Source organism: Oryctolagus cuniculus, chromosome 1 (assembly GCF_051225735.1).
Source record: "Oryctolagus cuniculus isolate XC-2025 breed Fujian yellow rabbit chromosome 1, ASM5122573v1, whole genome shotgun sequence".
NCBI classification, from domain to species: Eukaryota; Metazoa; Chordata; class Mammalia; order Lagomorpha; family Leporidae; genus Oryctolagus; species Oryctolagus cuniculus.
The window spans coordinates 135,801,278-135,818,426 of record NC_142867.1 but is presented as its reverse complement, the minus strand read 5'-3'; the positions used below and the strand labels follow the sequence as shown (position 1 = coordinate 135,818,426).

Sequence of the window (17,149 nt, the reverse complement as noted above, 5' to 3'; positions counted from 1 at the left end):
GTTTCAGGGGCTCAAGCACTTGGGCCATCCTCTACTGCTTTCCCAGGTACGTTAGCAGGGAGCTGGATCAGAAGTGCAGTAGCCGGGACTCAAACCAGCACCTATATGGGATGCCAGCACTGGAGGAGGCGGCTTTATCCACTACACCACAGCACCAGCCCTCCTTTTAAAAAGATTTATTTATAAAAGTTTTTTAAAATAATCATAATAACTTTAAATTTAGATGAATTTTAATATTAAAATTTATTTGGAAATTAAATGAATCATGTAGACTTTAAATTAAGCTTTTACATGTTTTTTAGAAAAAAATTTCCAAAGGGCTGGTGAGAGGATTGGGAGCTCAGAACACAGTGAGAAATCAAAGCCCAGTATCTGTCACCAGCTCCTGGATCCTGTAGTAGAGATCACCTTATCATGTGTTAGAAAAGCTGATAGCCATGGTAAAGGTACCCTAAAGCAAGTGCTGATAAAATACCAATGCCACTTGTTTAAAATGGCTAATGGAGCAAAAAAAAAAAATAAAGCAAATTACAAAATATTTTTGTTTTTAAAGAAGAAATTTTATTACCTCAACCAATCAGGAGTGGACTAAGTCACTCCAGCACCAGAAATAACCTCAGAGATCAGGAAAAAACAGTTTGGTTGTTTATATCTCATTGCCTGAATGCACCTGCTTCCAAGGCTGGGAGGAGCTGGAAACAAGTCTCCTTCAACAATCTTTCAGTCACTCTGTCTGTTAGTTGTATTCTTCGCCAAACATTTTGCAATGGGCAATTCAAAAATTCAAGTCAGTGCAGCCCCTGTTCACACGATCAGAAATTCCAAGTTTATAAAGTGGTGATGTAAGCGGTCAGGCATATTTGGTATAAGACGTCACTGCCATTTCTTTGAGAATTGGCATATTGCAGATCACAGTTCAAATTAACTGAACCCTTCCAACACAGACCCCAGCAGATCGGGGTGCATCTAAGTGTACAAAATGAAGTCTGCAGTGGATTCAACGTGGAAGAACCACAGAGGGATGAGAGACAAGCCTTGCCATCACTCAGGAAAGTTCTAAGTGGCTTTCACTCGTGCCACAGCCAGAGCACTCTGGGAGCGGAGTTTCCTTCCATTCATTTGCACCTGTGCCGTCAGCAAGTGAGGCGACCCGTGAGCACTGACTGAGCCGTACCCATGGGTGATGCCAACCACAGCTCCTCGAAAGGATTATTACTTTTTTTTTATTTTTTATTTTTTGACAGGCAGAGTGGACAGTGAGAGAGACAGAGAGAGAGAAAGGTCTTCCTTTGCCGTTGGTTCACCCTCCAATGGTCGCTGCGGCCGGCGCACCGCGCTAATCCGAAGGCAGGAGCCAGGTGCTTCTCCTGGTCTCCCATGGGGTGCAGGGCCCAAGTACTTGGGCCATCCTCCACTGCCATCCCGGGCCACAGCAGAGAGCTGGCCTGGAAGAGGGGCAACCAGGACAGAATCCAGCGCCCCGACCGGGACTAGAACCCAGTGTGCTGGTGCCGCAAGGTGGAGGATTAGCCTAGTGAGCCGCGGCGCCAGCCCAAAAGGATTATTATTAGAAATGCCAAGTGCGCCCTCCCCGCCACCCTGCCCCTGCTCCTGCCACACAGCATGTTAGAGCTTTGCCTGAGTTGTCTCCTTGAAATCTTTTAAGGGCCCAGGGGAGCTGAACACTACTCCCATCACCTTGTTTTGCAAATGAGGAATGCTTGGTGAAGTAACTTTCCCAGCACCCTATCAGCTGTGTTGAGAGTCATTCCTGCACAGTCTGAGACCTCCACATATCAGAGGAAATCCGTTGTCAGCTCGGCAAATTTGGAAGGACATTTAAGAAAAAAAGCGCAGGGGGCCGGCGCGGTGGCTCACTTGGTTGATCCTTCGCCTGCAGTGCCGGCATCCCATATGGGCGCCGGGTTCTAGTCCCAGTTGCTCCTCCTCCAGTCCAGCTCTCTGCTGTGGCCCGGGAGGGCAGTGGAGGATGGCCCAAGTGCTTGGACCCTGCACCTGCATGGGAGACCAGGAGGAAGCACCTGGCTCCTGGATTCAGATGGGCGCAGCGCCGGCCATAGTGGCCATTTGGGGGGTGAACCAACGGAAGGAAGACCTTTCTCTTTGTCTCTCTCTCACTGTCTAACTCTACCTATCAAATAAAAAAAAAAAAAAGAAAGAAAGAAAGAAAAGGCCCAAGTCACCACCACTGAACACCGGCCTCTTATATGAGGGGCAGCGATGTCAGCTGGATAAAACATTGCATCAGACTGGGTTCACTTTTCCAACCTCTGAGTCTTCAATTTGGAGTACAACACCTTCTCATCTGACTCTGAGCTGGCTTCCCACAAACGCTGCCCTTAAGTCCTGTTTCTACAGGGGAAATTAGGAAGGGACAGTGTGACAGGCATGGGAATGGGACAACGGGATGCAAACCAGGCTAGCAATCAACAGTGTCATGAGGTCTTACCTCCATAGCCCTTGTCTGCCTCCCTCTCCCCGGTCACTGTGTTTATTTGACCACAAAGTCACTGGGAAGTCGAGGAACACAACACCAAACGCACATTCTTGCCAGGATCTGGGTCATTTGAAGTTTTTGAAATACCAAAAGGTTTTTTTTTTTTTTTTCACAGAATTAGTAGGTATTTTTTGTTTGTGTGTTTTTAATTCTGCTAAACTTGCTTTTAAAGGATTGCCTTTTAACCAATGCAAATATGTCAAATGCAAAAATCTATACACGATAAACAAATAATTCACACACATGATGGAAATTTCTGAAGGCCGTCTTTTGGGGGATGATTTATGACAGAATCTTAATGGGTGTGGGACTCATGAAACCCTCAATGCTGTTTCTCACACTCTCCAACACCTTTAGCCGCCAACGACACACAGTTGATGTTGTGTTGGAGGAAGGGAGGGCAAATAAACAGGATCCACAGAGAATGCAAGACACATGGAGATGAACTGTAAAACTTTATTGGCTTGTTAAAAAAAATGAATGAATTCAGCAAGTACATTTATGGTCTATCCACAGTGTTATAACAGCACTTGAAAATAAAATTTTAAAAAAATGATTATCCATTATTTACAGGAAATGTGAAAACATGGCTCAAAGACCTGGGCCACTACAGGGGGGAAAAAAACAGGCCCGAGAATGAGTGACAGGCTGTCTCTGGATTATGGCAGAAGGATTGGGACACAAAGCAGGTAAGGCTCAAGGATTTGTCTTTCCTGGGAATCTCTCATAAAGGGCACACCTATAACACAAGTGGGGAAAAAAGAACTCTGTTCTGTTTCTCCACTGCTCACAAATATATTTTATTTAATTTGCATGAACACCAAGACTCTGGAAGTAGTCAATGGGTTTGTGGTGGTGGGGAGTTGAGGGCAGGTCCAATGCATTCTGGGTCCTCACTACAGACCATACCGGGGCCACAGGGCCACATCAACGTAAGAATTAAATTTAGAGTGATCTCACTGACCAATGAAGAAGGTGGGAAAATTCCTTTACCTCTGAAAACCAAACCAGGAGAACTGGGCTGGCCACAGGAAGCTGCCTTCTGTGACAACCACTGTCATGTAACTCTGTGAGTGGGGAGTTCTGTCAGCCTAATTCAATCTGTCAGCACCTACAGCAAATTAAATCCATGCTGTGTCCAGGAGAGCCTTTCACCTCCCCAGGCACTCTTGGATCAAGTCGGTAGGGCTCCCCAGGTGCTGTGAGCCTAGCAAAACTGAACCTAGTACTGAACCTAGCAGGACACGCTTCATAATACAACAGCTGCTCCTGCACAGCTTTTCATGGCATCAGATGTGTTGAGTTTACAACCCCAGCGGGCCCCACGGTCACAGAGTGGACAGAGAGGAGTTAAGGCTGAGATGGTGGAAGCCTGTATTATGTGGAATCGCTGCTCTGAGCTGCTTGCCCTGTGCATCCAAAGTCTAGACAAAGCAAGGTGAAGGGAGTGTCTATCGTAGTGTAGCAATTTCCAAACCAAGGGAAGAACTCCCCGCAGCAAGCACCAAAGCAGGTGGCCATGCAAACCATGCACTCTTGCAGACAAGCCAGAGGAGAGCAGGCGCAGCTCTGCTTAGGGTTTCCTGCCAGTTTGCAACAGGAAAAAGAAACATAGTGTTTGTTACAACTGGGCAAAGCAGCCAGTGAAACAAACTGGAATCCACTCTTGGCTTGTCCTGGGATCCACCAAGGATGTAGAAAGAGAAAAAACAGCAAGGGATGCTGAGAGAATAATAGAGCAGAGAAAAGGAGAGGGACAAGGCAGGCGCCTGCCTTCACATCTGACAAGGGACTGGGTGCCCCCAGACTGCTGAGTCAGCGCGGTCTCTGCCCGGAGGACCTGCCTCAAGCCCCAGCCACTCGGGGCGCCCATGCAAGGTTGCTGGAAAAGCCTAGAGTCAGAGCAAACTCGCGGGGGTCAGTGTTCCAGGATGAGGCTGGCCCTGCCTGTTTCCCCACTGAGCAAATTCAGCGGGCCGGGAATGCTAACAGTCCCTGTTGGGAGAGTGGGGATGAGCACTCTGGACGGATTCTCTCTGATTCCAATTGGGATCCATTTCCCTGTTGAGAGGCAAACCATCCTTACTCCTCCTGTTGGTGCTTTTGCTGTCGTCATGGGGTGGACATCTCTTGTGATGATGGTGGTGGTGGAGAGAGAGGGGCTGGTTCTGTCTAGCTGTAGACTCTGTGATTTCAAGGGACTCCCTTTAGAGGGACAGTGAACAAGATATAGAGCCTGCCTCGGCCACTTGTCTTGAAGATGACACAAGTGTCTTCCAGTTAACCAATGGTTGCTACTATACACTAAGGACACCTGTCTACTTTTCTGCTCTCAACCTCAAGGCACCTGTGGGGGCCAGGAGACACAGATGCTGATGGAACACAGTCGCTCCATGTCCGGTGAAACACTGGGGTGCCTCTGGCCACAAGGAAGTGGAAGCATCCAGGGGACAGGGGACAGGCAGTGGCTGCAGAATCCCCAGGCCCGCTGAGAGCTGAGGGTCACTGTGGGCTCGGCTTCCACAGGCCAACAGCAAAGGTGATGGCCACATTGCAGTTCACTGGGCTGCTCAATTCAGTTCCGTAGCTTGTTAACAACAAAGCTCTCCACGGAGATGTCAGGGGGAAAGAAGTGTGAGTTTGCAAAGGAGAGACAGAAGGAGACAGCAGAGAGAACAATGATGGTGTTTCAAGACAAAAGTAACAAAACTGGCAGCCCACAGACATGTTTTGTTGGCCTACATAATGTTTTAAAAATAACTGAGCCAACTTTGCAAAAACAGGGATACTGCACATAAAAATCCAGGTTTCACATATCTCTGAAAGAATCACAGATTGGGAAACCTGCCCCCTCCGTCTCCCCACCCACCCATCCCATGGGGTGCAGGTGGCTGGGGCGGGGCCACAGAAGCCCCCTTAAGAAGCTGGCCTTGGCTCCACCCAGACCCCTCTACTCAGACAGGGGACTTGAGGGGCACCCACGTGCCAGATCCCTGTTGGAGAGCAACAGATCTGTTCTCAGCAAAAGTGCCACCGCTTCCTCTTCTAATGCTGAAAACTAAACGCGCGCCATGAAGGCAGCACCAAGCAGCCCATTTCTTAAAGAGACACACACAAAGAAATGCAGGATGAAAGAGGATGGCTGTTAGCTCAGGAAAGAGAAGCCACGTCTCTGACCAGAGTCTTTGGGCGTAGACAAAAGAAAAAGGCAGCGAACACAAGAGCCATCCGCAACAATTTTCTCGGAGCCTGCTGTTCTCATCAGTCCCTAGGAGACGGCAACTGATCTTTGATATATTAAATTGTGTTATCTAGCTTGCAATCCTTGGAGGTGCTCAATGCAGCTGGGGTTTTTTTTTCCCTTCCTTTTGGGTATAAGAAAAATCTATAAGATAGCCTTTACACAATCTGTTGCTTTTTTTTAATGATTCTATGGAGTACCATGAAAGCTTAAAACTATTTTTTTTTTTTTATCCAGTGGCCCACATGGGAAAATATTTGCCATCCTGAGCACCTGCCTGACTCACATTTTTCTCTCCGGGGGGGGGGGGTGTCAAGATTTCTGCTGTTCTCTGGCCTCTTCATAAATCGACACCTTTGGGAAAGATGGACACGTAGGTTGTGCCAGGAGCTGTCATTAGCAGTGAGTAGGTACCTGGACATGCAGACTATCTGGGACCTCATCACATGGATGGAGAGCCGCCGCCCTGCCATGCCAACGGAGTCCGAAAAAAAAACTGCAAATGAGCAGCGTGTTTATGCTTTGGAGGAACTGCCCTTCTGTGTGGCAAGGCTACAGAGGAGACGCATCAGAAGCTATAATGCACAGGGCCCTGTGAAACGTACACATGGAGCAATAACATCGTGGCTAACGTCAGAGATAACAGTATGAACTATTCATCACTGAAGTTCTTCTACCAAATGGTGCCAAAATGGGTCCAGGTATATTCAGATGAGTGCTTCGGTACATAGGATTCAAAACAGTGCTGCCCAAATGCTGGGCAAGTTAAAACTCTGTGAATCTTTAAGGATGCACTGCTGTACATGGGCAATTATTTCAAAGGAAAATAATTTTTTTTAAATGCAATACGTTTCCAATTCAGCCACGGCAACTATGGGCATTCTAGCGGTCAGGGCTGATGGGGACTTATGTTGCAGGAAGGAAGGGAGAAGGAAGGAGGCTCATGGGAAAGAGAGAGGGGAAGGGGAGTTGAGGTGGGGTGGGGGCAGCCAGGTCTCGCTCAGGACATGGATGCTACCTGGTACAGACCGCACAGAGCACAGGAAGGCCACCGAGAGGGCCAAGTGAATGAACAGGTGTGCAGGGGTCCGGCTCCGAGGGGACGCAGCAGTCTGGGGTCCTGAGGCTGCCCTGTCAGCCGTGCAGAAGGGTTCAGCAGTGTGACCCACCACCTGCGTGTGTGTGTGCCGGGGGCAGGATGCGCCCTCCTGCCCCTGCACACTCAGCAGTGGGGGCCCCCCCTCCTCAGAGGGTCCTCTCCTGCTCACAGCAGGCCAACCATTCTGCTCGCAGGCCTCTGCAGAGTAGAAAACCTGCCATCCTATCAGGCAAACAGCATGAGGCGCTTCGGCCACCTCACCGGGCAGACTTCTAAAAAGCAGGCGGATCGCCGAGGGCACACAAAAAGGGACAGGTTATAATTTCACCATATGCATATATTCCACTCTTTCAGGTACTCTGAAACTATGTGGAACAGCAAAAACCGCCCCAGACAGGGGCTTCTACTCCTTTTTTTTTTCCTGCTGTCTCGTGAACTTTAAGGCAATCATTAGCCCTGAATGAGGCTGAAACCTAGGTTGAAAATTTGGATTCTCATTGGCAGTGAGGGAAAAGACCTTTAAGTGGCAACACCAAAGCACTGGTGTGTGTGTGTGTGTGTGTGTGCCCTAACTCTTTTAGTTATAGATGGAGAAGACACACCCTCTGAATTCAGTGCTGATGAGAGAGCAACAGCCAAGGATGCAGGCATACCAGCTACATGTGGGTTAGAGTGTTTAGTGTAGATTTTGACCTGTTCCTACATTTAGATTTTCTTTTCTTTTCTTTTTTAATTTTGCAGTTCACCTTCAACACACAGAGAAGTCATGAAAAAAATCAATGCATTTCCAGTATGGTCAAACAGCACACTTTCGGGAGAGAAGCACAAGCCAATGGCATTTCATTGTAATGCTGCGTTTGAACTATGCTACGAACAGGAAAGAAGGATTAATTTGAGATGTTTTCTGGAGTTGCTGCTTAGCTGCCTGGAAGGCGCCTCTGCCTTGGTGTCCCCCATCACAGCGCACAATACATGCAGGCTTCATGTGGTCCTTGTCTCCAAACACCGCCTGCATCTACAGAAACCCCCAGGAAAGCAGCATGTCCCCGGATAAGCCAACAGCAGTCCCGAGAGTCCGGCTTAGGGGCAGCATCAACCAACAGGCACCACCGCCCCTTTCTCTGCCTTGTCTTTATTTCAGCTACCCATCCAGTGGGATCTTATGAAACAAAACAAAACCTAAAAGAAACACAAAATAAAACATAAGTCACACTCAAAAGATAAAAAGAAAAAAAAAAAAACAATGGAAATTAACATATTGGTACAAACACTTTTAAAAGAACATGATAAATACACATCAAAAATAAGACACAACATGGAATAGGTTTTAAAATAAAAAGCAAAATATAATCACAAACAGGGGGAATAATGTGGATTTTGTAATGGAGCACCTTAGCTTTAACCAGAAAACCGACTGAACATTGATATATGAAATACGGTAAAGCAACACACAGGTTTTCTGCATCTGGCACCGTCCATAGTCACATCGCATGGTGGTGGCTCCACTGAGGTGGGAGTGCAATGCCAGTGACCCCTGAGGAAGTTCCCGATACTTATCTATGGTGGGGGGAGTTAGATTCTTCAAGCAGCATCTACCCAAACTCTGATGGTCTGTCCCTGAATTTTATCAACTTTTCTAAAATAACAACTGCTGGAGAATTGGCCGGCTTTCCTGGTGAAACACTCGACGAGGATTTAGCTTCTCTTTCAGGAATGCTAACATGAAATACTGAGTTGTCTAAACTTAAGTACATATCATATACATAACACATTTACAGATGTAGCCTACAACCTACAGGATGTAGCATACAACATACAATATCTATCATGGACAAAGGTTCACTCAGATCTTGTTTATGAAAACCCAGCAGAGGGGCCAGCCTTGTGATGCAGGAGTTAAGCCGTCACCTACAATGCTGGCACGGTTGCAGGCATCCCATATGGGTGCCAGTTCGAGTCCCGGTTGCTCCACCTTGGATCCAGCGCCCTGCTAATGTGCCTGGGAAAGCAGCGGAAGACAGGCCCAAATACTTGAGCCCCTGCACTCCTGTAAGAGACCCAGACAGAATTACAGGTTCCTGGCTTTGGCTTGGCCCAGTTCCAGCTATTGCAGCCAAATTTTGAGGGGTGAACCAGCAGATGGAAGGTTTCTCTCTGTGTGTTCTTCCCTCTCTGCCTTTCCAAATAAGTAAGTCTTTAAAAAAAAAAAAGCCATCAGGAACAGAGACAGTTCCAGTATACGTAGTTCTGGGTGCATCATTTTCATCAGATTCCTGAGTGACAAAATTGATGGATTCGTGCTAGAAACCTCCGGGACATTTTCTTTTCTTTTTTCTTTTTTCTTCTTCTTCTTTTTTTTTTTTTTTTTTTTTTTTTTGACAGGCAGAGTGGACAGTGAGAGAGAGAGAGACAGAGAGAAAGGTCTTCCTTTGCCATTGGTTCACCCTTCAATGGCCGCCGCAGCCGGCGCACTGCACTGATCTGAAGGCAGGAGCCAGGTGCTTCTCCTGGTCTCCCATGGGGTGCAGGGCTCAAGCACTTGGGCCATCCTCCACTGCACTCCCGGGCCACAGCAGAGAGCTGGCCTGGAAGAGGGGCAACCGGGACAGAATCCGGCGCCCCGACCAGGAGTAGAACCCGGTGTGCCAGCGCCACAAGGCAGAGGATTAGCCTAGTGAGCCGCGGCGCCGGCCCGGGACATTTTCAAGATCAGTTCTGGAAGCTGCCTCGCCACTCTGCAGCTTCTTCCGCCTGTGTCTGTTTGTCCAGTGCTGGTGCCTCTGCCTTCAGAGCTGTAATCACCATCACCTATCTGCACCATCAGTCACAACCATGCTAAAGAGTCTTAGGAGCTTAATTTCCACTGCATTTCTCTCTCCAAGTCTCAAGAAAAGAACCTGGTGTGGATACCAAACACCATCTCGGGACTTTGTCACCCACAAGGCCCTGTCTTTAGTTTTTTTTCCAGAAGTTTTGCCTCCAGGCAAACACAAGCCAAGCAAGTTCAAGGGCGCACTGTGGCCCATAGGATGAGCCCAACAGATTAACAACTTGCTGCTCCAGGTTCTGGAAGGATGGATCTCAAATTCCTTCTCACTGAAACAGCAGGATTAATGTAAGGATGTCAAGTTTGCCAATAAAAACAGGAGAAACTTGGCGAAGACAAAGAGAACACATTACCCCACAACAAAAAGATCCATTGACGCACGACAGCCATTCCTCTGCACATTGTAGAGGGCATTTGCTTCAAAAATAAAGAACTGAAAGAATGGATTACACTGTCAGTGCAAAGCCTTCTTGCCAATGGGTTTATGGCACAGGAAGTCAAAGAGTTCACTGATGCCAGTGTTTGCAGTGGGAACCTTGCCACTCCCTTGCTCTCTTTGCCATTTTCCTGCCCAAGCCCCTCCAGGCTCATTAATTATTACAACTGGGAAATACAGTTTACTGTGCTCGATGCCAGCTCTGGGGGACTGCCATCCGTTCCTGCTGCAACTGCATTTTCCCCCTTTCTACTGATGTCGGGGGTCCCTCGGCAGCACCTTCTGCTTGTCTTTGGGAAGGCGTTCCTTGCCAAGGAAGTAGATCTCAGCTCCATGCAACAGGACATGCAGAGCTACTGTGATGTCTTCCTTGTGAGGAAAAGCCAGCCCCTTACAACCGTAACCCATAGACAGCGTCTATACCAAACCACCACGTCCACCATATCTCACTCAAGGCAGGTGAGTTAGCCTCCTCTTTGATGCCCTTGATCTTCACCTATAAGAAGCCTTCAAAAAGTCCATGGGAAATGCTCGGCTTGGAAAACTGTGCCTAGGTTTCAAAATTTTTTGAGCAAAAATAAGCATCTTTTTATTCCATTTTCCATGAATTTTTGAAGGCCCTTGGTACTGGTGATAGACTAAAATCTCCCATCCTGTTGAAAAACTAATTTGGTTTATAGAGTTGATGCTTTTATTTAAAAATGTATCCAGCACCTCATAGGAGAGTGGCTGATGGCGAAATTCCACTGGGGCACCAATCTACCTATCAGAATCTCAAGACTTCTACCCACTGTTGCTCTTACAAACCCAAGAAAGGGACCCCAACATGATGTAAAACAATAGATCATTATTTTCTCCCAGTGAGGGGAAAGTTTTTAGACCACAACAAATGGCTGAACATCTTGAGGGTTTAGCAGCCAAGAGAGCTGTCTAGCTTAGGAGCCCAAAATATAGAAATTTTGACAATGTGACATTCTGAAGCATTTGGTGCATTCCGATGGTGCATAATGGGTACCCTGAGACCACCTCCTTTATCAAACACAACTTGAGAGAAACTTTGCCACCCATGCGCACACTACCTAAGCAGCAGTGGGGATAGAGCAGGTGTTGGCTGATAAATGCGATGCAAAGTTGAAAAAAAATCCCGGATGTGCCTACAAACTCCATCTCCGCTATTTGCTGACTTGGGATCTGGTCATGGGCCTCTTGAAAGGCAAGGACTCGGGGCGCGGGAGTTGAAGGACAGTGGAGCACCCTGCCTTTTTCCCACTGGCTCCCAAACCATTTATATTTATTGACATTCAAACACGCACACGTCCTCCTCCTATTCCTCAGAGGCAATCAGCCATAAAATGGCGAGGCTAGGCAGCACATGGAAATTAACGGCAATTTATCTGGAGCAAAAAGGAAAACTGCTGAGTGCACACGAAGCGAGGGGAACGGAAGACAGATGCAGCTGCTATCTAAAAAAGAAAATCGTACCATCCTATGTGGCATTTGGAGAGTCTGGGCAGGACACTGCCAGCCGGGGCATCTGCATGTGGCCTGGTGCCACTCCGGAGAGGATGTGGTGGCCGGGGCAGGGATGGCACTGCAGCGGCTCAGGGCCACTGAGTGCTCCCTGAATCTTCCGGGAGACATTGCAGTAAAATGTAATAATCAACTGCTGTGTGCACCTACCATGCAGGTGCACAGGAAACAGGGGGCTCACAAGGTTTGTCCCCACAAAGCTAGCTCTGAGCAATACTGCTTTGTTTCCGAGAAACAAACACCAGTTGTCCGAATATGGCACTTGTGGCACATCTAGTCACTGTGGGCTGTTAGGACAACTATCCCTTGCTGTTGTTGACTTTTCTGTTGAATAGGGCACTCGCCTGACCCACCTGCTGGAAGCGAAATGACCGAGAAGACCCAAGTGAGAAAGGCTAAATCGAAACTCAGAACCTCAACACAGACAGCCCATCTTGTGACAGACAGAAGCATCATCTATGCTCGCAGTAGAAACGTCCCAGTACAGCTCTCTCTCACGTTGGGGTTACTGCTAGAGAAGTCCATAGGAAACTAAAAATATTGTTATGCAAACCACATTAATACATCTACCCTAGCACACAGCCCAGCTCGGCAACACGGCACACTACACAGTCCTCAGCTGCTTCTGCTGGCCACAGGACGGACCCAGAGCTGTGGCTCCTGTCTCTCACTTCCCAGCAAGGCGAGAGAGTACTGGAGCACGCAATTTGGACCGGGCAGTCCAAGAAAATATCCAAATTCTATACCTGAAGTCCACTTTCCATGGAATGTGTATTGTTTTTGTATCATCATAAAAAAGGTTGTAAGTCAAATCATCCTATGTAAATTGGAGATCATCTAGCATGCACGCTCAGGTCTAGTGTTTTCTTCTCTGTGCTGGGTCCATAAGTTGTTCAAACATTCCCCCAAAACAACTTCTGCTTCTCAAGGATCTGGTTTGTACACTTGCTCACACCATCCGCTCTCCTGAGACCTCCCTCAGTGAGAAAGAGAGAGAGAGAGAGAGAACTCAAATGAATACTTCCAACTGGTGATGCACTCCTCAAAAGCCTGCAACAGCCAAGGCTGGGCCATGCTGACGTCAGAAGCTAGGGACTCCATCCATGTCTGCCTTGTGGGTGGCAGGGACCCAGGTACTGAAGCCACCGCCTGCTACCTCTCAGGTCTGCATTAGAAGGAGGCTGGAACTGGGAGCCGAGCCAGGACTCAAGCCCAGGCACTCTGAAGTGTTCTGCAGGCACTCCAAGTGGTATCTCAACTGCTAAGCCAAAGGCCCACCCTTTGTGTACAGTTCTGAGGCTTGAATTTATTTATTTATTTATTTATTTATTTATTTATTTATTTATTTTTGCCATCTCAGACTGTATCCTGGAAGAAGGCAGAGGAGCACGTATCTACACCTTCTCTGCCTGACACTGCCTCACACAAACACCAAAGGCTCAGTGTACTTCAGCACTCACAACAGAAATATCCCAACCTGGGAGGTTGTTTTTGGAGAACACCATTAAATTCTTTTTTTTTTTTTTTGGACAGGCAGAGTTAGACAGTGAGAGAGACAGAGACAGAGAGAAAGGTCTTCCTTCTGTTCACCCCCCCAAATGGCCGCTATGGCTGGCGTGCTACGCCCATCTGAAGCCAGGAGCCAGGTGCTTCCTTCTGGTCTCCCATGCAGGTACAGGGCCCAAGGACTTGGACCATCTTCCACTGCCTTCCTGGGCCACAGCAGAGAGCTGGACTGGAAGAGGAGCAACCGGGACGAACCGGCGCCCCAACCAGGACTAGAACCTGGGGTGCCGGCACTGCAGGCAGAGGATTAGCCAAGTGAGCCACGGTGCCGGCGAACTCCATTGAATTCAACAACAAAACTGACATGGAGGCAGGACCTACTGCTTACTGTTGGTGACGGGGTTAATCCAGTCACTGCAAAGCTTCTGATATAAAATCACACATTTGCTAGAGAAGCATGTTGAGGGCTAAAGCGTTAGACAAGTGGACACCCAGTGAGTGCCTCCTGGAACACTTTAAGCTTCTGGAGGAAAAGTGCTAGCTGACTTGGTTTATTCTAATTCTCACGCTGATCAAAATTACAATGAGTGTGGGAATAGGACAAAGGAAAAAAATCCGCGGCCCCTTTATTAGCTGCAGATGAAAAATAAAAATACGTGGCTGAGGACAGTCCTCGGGGCTTTTAAAGCAAAGGCTCTGGTTTAACTGCACAAAACGAAGTTGAGTTATGCACTGAAAACCAAACTTGGAAACACGAAGTTCTTGACAAAGCTAGAATGGGTGAGGGAAGCCAAAGTTATTGCACAATTAAAATTCAATGATTCTAAGGAAGATGAGCTTGGATCAGCAGGGTCTGATGACAAATACCCAAGGACTGAAGCAGTACCACTCCAGAGACTTCACATCAGATGAGCAGAACATCCCAACAGCATGCCGAGGCCCCGGCCCATGGAATCCCTTAGAAACCCTGTACATGGAGGACAAAGGAAAAGCTGGGGTTTGTGGAAGGAGGGGCATTCAGATGTTCACTACGTCCACACTGAGACACTAAATCAATCTACTGCCCTCCTATAGGGGGGTGTGGCCCTATCAGTATGGACAGTGGTCCTTTGGTATCCACTGGGGACTGGCTCCAGGACCTACACAGATACCAGATTTTAGGGATGCTCAAACCTCTTACATAACATGGGGTAGCATTTGCCTGTAATTCAGGCAATCCTCTTGCCTACTTTAAGTCACCTCCAGAATCCCCTGTTACCTGATACAATGTAAATGACACATAAAGAGTTGTTATAATGAATTACTTAGGGGATAAGGCAAAAAGTCCGCACATGTTCAGACAAATGCATTTTCTTCCAGATACTTCCAGTGAGAAGCTGGTTGAATCCGTGCAGGGTAAGAACTCACAGAGACAGAGGGCCGACTGGCATTGCTGCACTTGCTGCTGCTATCACAGATCTTGCGCTTGGATCTATTTTTATCATCAAAATACTGGAACCAATGGTTCTCCATAATATATGAGGCCAGAGTGATGGAATCTACAGAGTTCAAGCAGGAGATGAACGATGTAAATTCTATGGCTCGGTCAACCTAAAACTACAGGAGATCCCCAAGGACCTCAAACACACACAAAGTTGAGTTGCTCGGTTCTGCCCAATGGCGACTGAAACTGTAGGCCATCGACCAAAACGATCCAGGCAGAGGGAATAATGTGAAAAACGTACAAGAGGAAAGAGCTGCACGTGGAACAGCCCATGAGGGTTTGAAGATCACAACCACGATGGTGAGGAAGACAACTGGGAGACAGGCCAAGGAAGAGGAAGAGGAGGGGTAGGAGACAAAGCAGTTGCCACTGATGCATGTAGACCTCAAGTATGTAAAGAAGAGAGACCACAATAGCGGAAGCGTGAAAATGAAAGCAATAAGGAGCCAAGGCAGGAACAGAAGTCCAAGGCTACAAGCAGCAGGGATGGGGGCGTGGACAATGTCCCTGTCCATGGCTGTGAAGTCCAGAAATCTGAGCCACCTATGGTTCCAATTAATTGAGTAAAGGAACAAAGAAATGACCCTCCCTTGAACGGAGGTGTGCTATCGATCTCATCACCATCTAAGTTACCTGGATGCAAAAGGCAATGAAATTTCAAGTAAACGCCAGGTATTCCACAATGCAAACAGGAGGACCAGTGCCATTGAAAAGCCTTGCAAGGGACTACAATAAACCTGCCTTCCCCAGATCTGTCAGAAGAGAGGAGAATGAAAAGCAAGATCTCTGCTGTCTTCCAGGAATATCTTGGAAGTCGGGTTGTCATGCTGTCATCTGGAGCCAACGAAGTGAGGACTGAAATAGGGCTTTGCAAGCAGCTTAGTTTGTGTGGCCACTCCCAGGCCACTTGGCTTCTTCCTCACTGCCCAGCCTGACAAGCAAGGATCTTCACAGCCCACTGCCCAGGGCTTGGCTCTCCGACCAAGGTTGGGGTGCAGATCATGGTGAGAACCAGAAGGAGATGCCGTGGCCATGGAGGGATGGCTCTTGTCACAGCCTTTGATGCCCAGAAATGGGTGTGCCCAAACTCAGAGGCAGCAGATCATGGGGAAAGAGGGGGACCCTCTAACCAAATATGCTCTCTCTTTATTTAGTGCCTTTTCCACAAAGCAGCCATTAGCAGGACTCCTATCACTTCAGATCTGATCTGCCCAGAGCAAGAACTAAAATGAACCTCTTGGGGTTGGCGCCGTGGTGCAGTAGGTTAATGCCCTGGCCTGAAGTGCTGGCATCCCATTTGGGCACCAGTTCTAGTCCCGGCTGCTCCTTTTCCAATCCAGCTCTCTGGGAAAGCAGTAGAAGATGGCCCAAGTCCTTGAGCCCCTGCACCCATGTGGGAGACCCAGAGGAAGCTCCTGGTTCCTAGCTTCGGATCAGCTCAGCTCTAGCTGTTGTGGCCATCTGTGGAGTGAATCAGCAGATGGAAGACCTCTCTGTCTCTACATCTCTCTGTAACTGTCCTTCAAATAAATAAAATAAATCTTTAAAAAATACTATTAAAATGGACCTCTCTTCACCACCCAAGATGAGGATGGGGTGTGTTGCGAGGCTGCCATGGACCTGTGGGGCCCTCTGTTGATATCTGGGGCAGGTGAGTGTATTACCTGGGGTATTATTTGACACTTCTGGGTAAAAAGAAGTTGAAAGTCCCAGAGCAGGACCTGGGGAGGCGTACTCAACTTCAATCCCAATGATCGGGCTTCGTGCTACCCGGGTCTATAAGGCAGACCCTGAATAGCTGATCAGTGTGAAGACTGCCCGCTCACTCAATCCACCATGAGCAGGATCATGGCTCCGAGAGGGTTTCTGCATCAGGTGGAGCCCTGAGGATCCTGGCGTAACAGCCAGTCACTGTGCAGCTGACCCACGTGGGAAAGCCTTCTTCAAACAGACAACTTACTCTATCTGCAGCAGACCGTCAAAGTGCAAAGGCAATCACAGGGTCCCAGCCTTCTACAAGCACTCAGTCTGGGGCAGTCCACAGAACGCCCAGCTCGGCTCAAAGTTACCCAGAGTTTTTTTTTTTTTTTTTTTTAATTATTTATGTATTTGAAAGGCAGAGTTACAGAGAGGCAGAGGCAGAGAGAGAGAGAGAGAGAGAGAGAGATCTTCTATCTGCTGGTTCACTCCACAGATGGCTGCAATGGCTACAGCTGGGCTGATCGGAAGCCAGGAGCTTCTTCCAGACCTCCTACGTGGGTGCAGGGGTCCAAGTACTTGGGCCATCTTCTGCTGCTTTCCCAAGTGCATTAGCACGGAATGCGATCAGAAGTGAAGCAGCCAGGACTCAAACCAGCGCCCACATGGAATGCCTGCACTGCAAGCGGTGGCTTTATTGGCTACACCATAGCACGGGCCCCTGTCCAGAGTTTTAGAGGCCTCTGCTGTCAGTGGCTTTTCTATTTCCTCAAAGAGCTGAATTTGGAAAGAGCTAGTGCTGTTATGCCAT

At 48.1% G+C, this 17,149-nt stretch overlaps 1 protein-coding gene across 7 annotated transcripts in view; it reads right to left on the bottom strand.

Annotated features, from left to right (window-relative positions):
• NTRK2 (neurotrophic receptor tyrosine kinase 2) overlaps positions 1–17,149 on the bottom strand; it is a 387,985-nt gene that overhangs the window by 218,399 nt on the left and 152,437 nt on the right. For 2 of the 7 annotated variants that reach the window (XM_089315566.1, XM_089315572.1), the window contains exon 13: positions 2,961–8,037. The exons of the other annotated variants lie outside the window; for them this stretch is intronic. In XM_089315566.1, coding sequence (XP_089171692.1) covers positions 8,000–8,037 — 38 coding nt within the window. In that variant the 3' untranslated portion in view covers positions 2,961–7,999. Of the gene's footprint in view, positions 1–2,960; positions 8,038–17,149 lie in introns of those variants that run through there. 7 annotated transcript variants of the gene reach the window in all.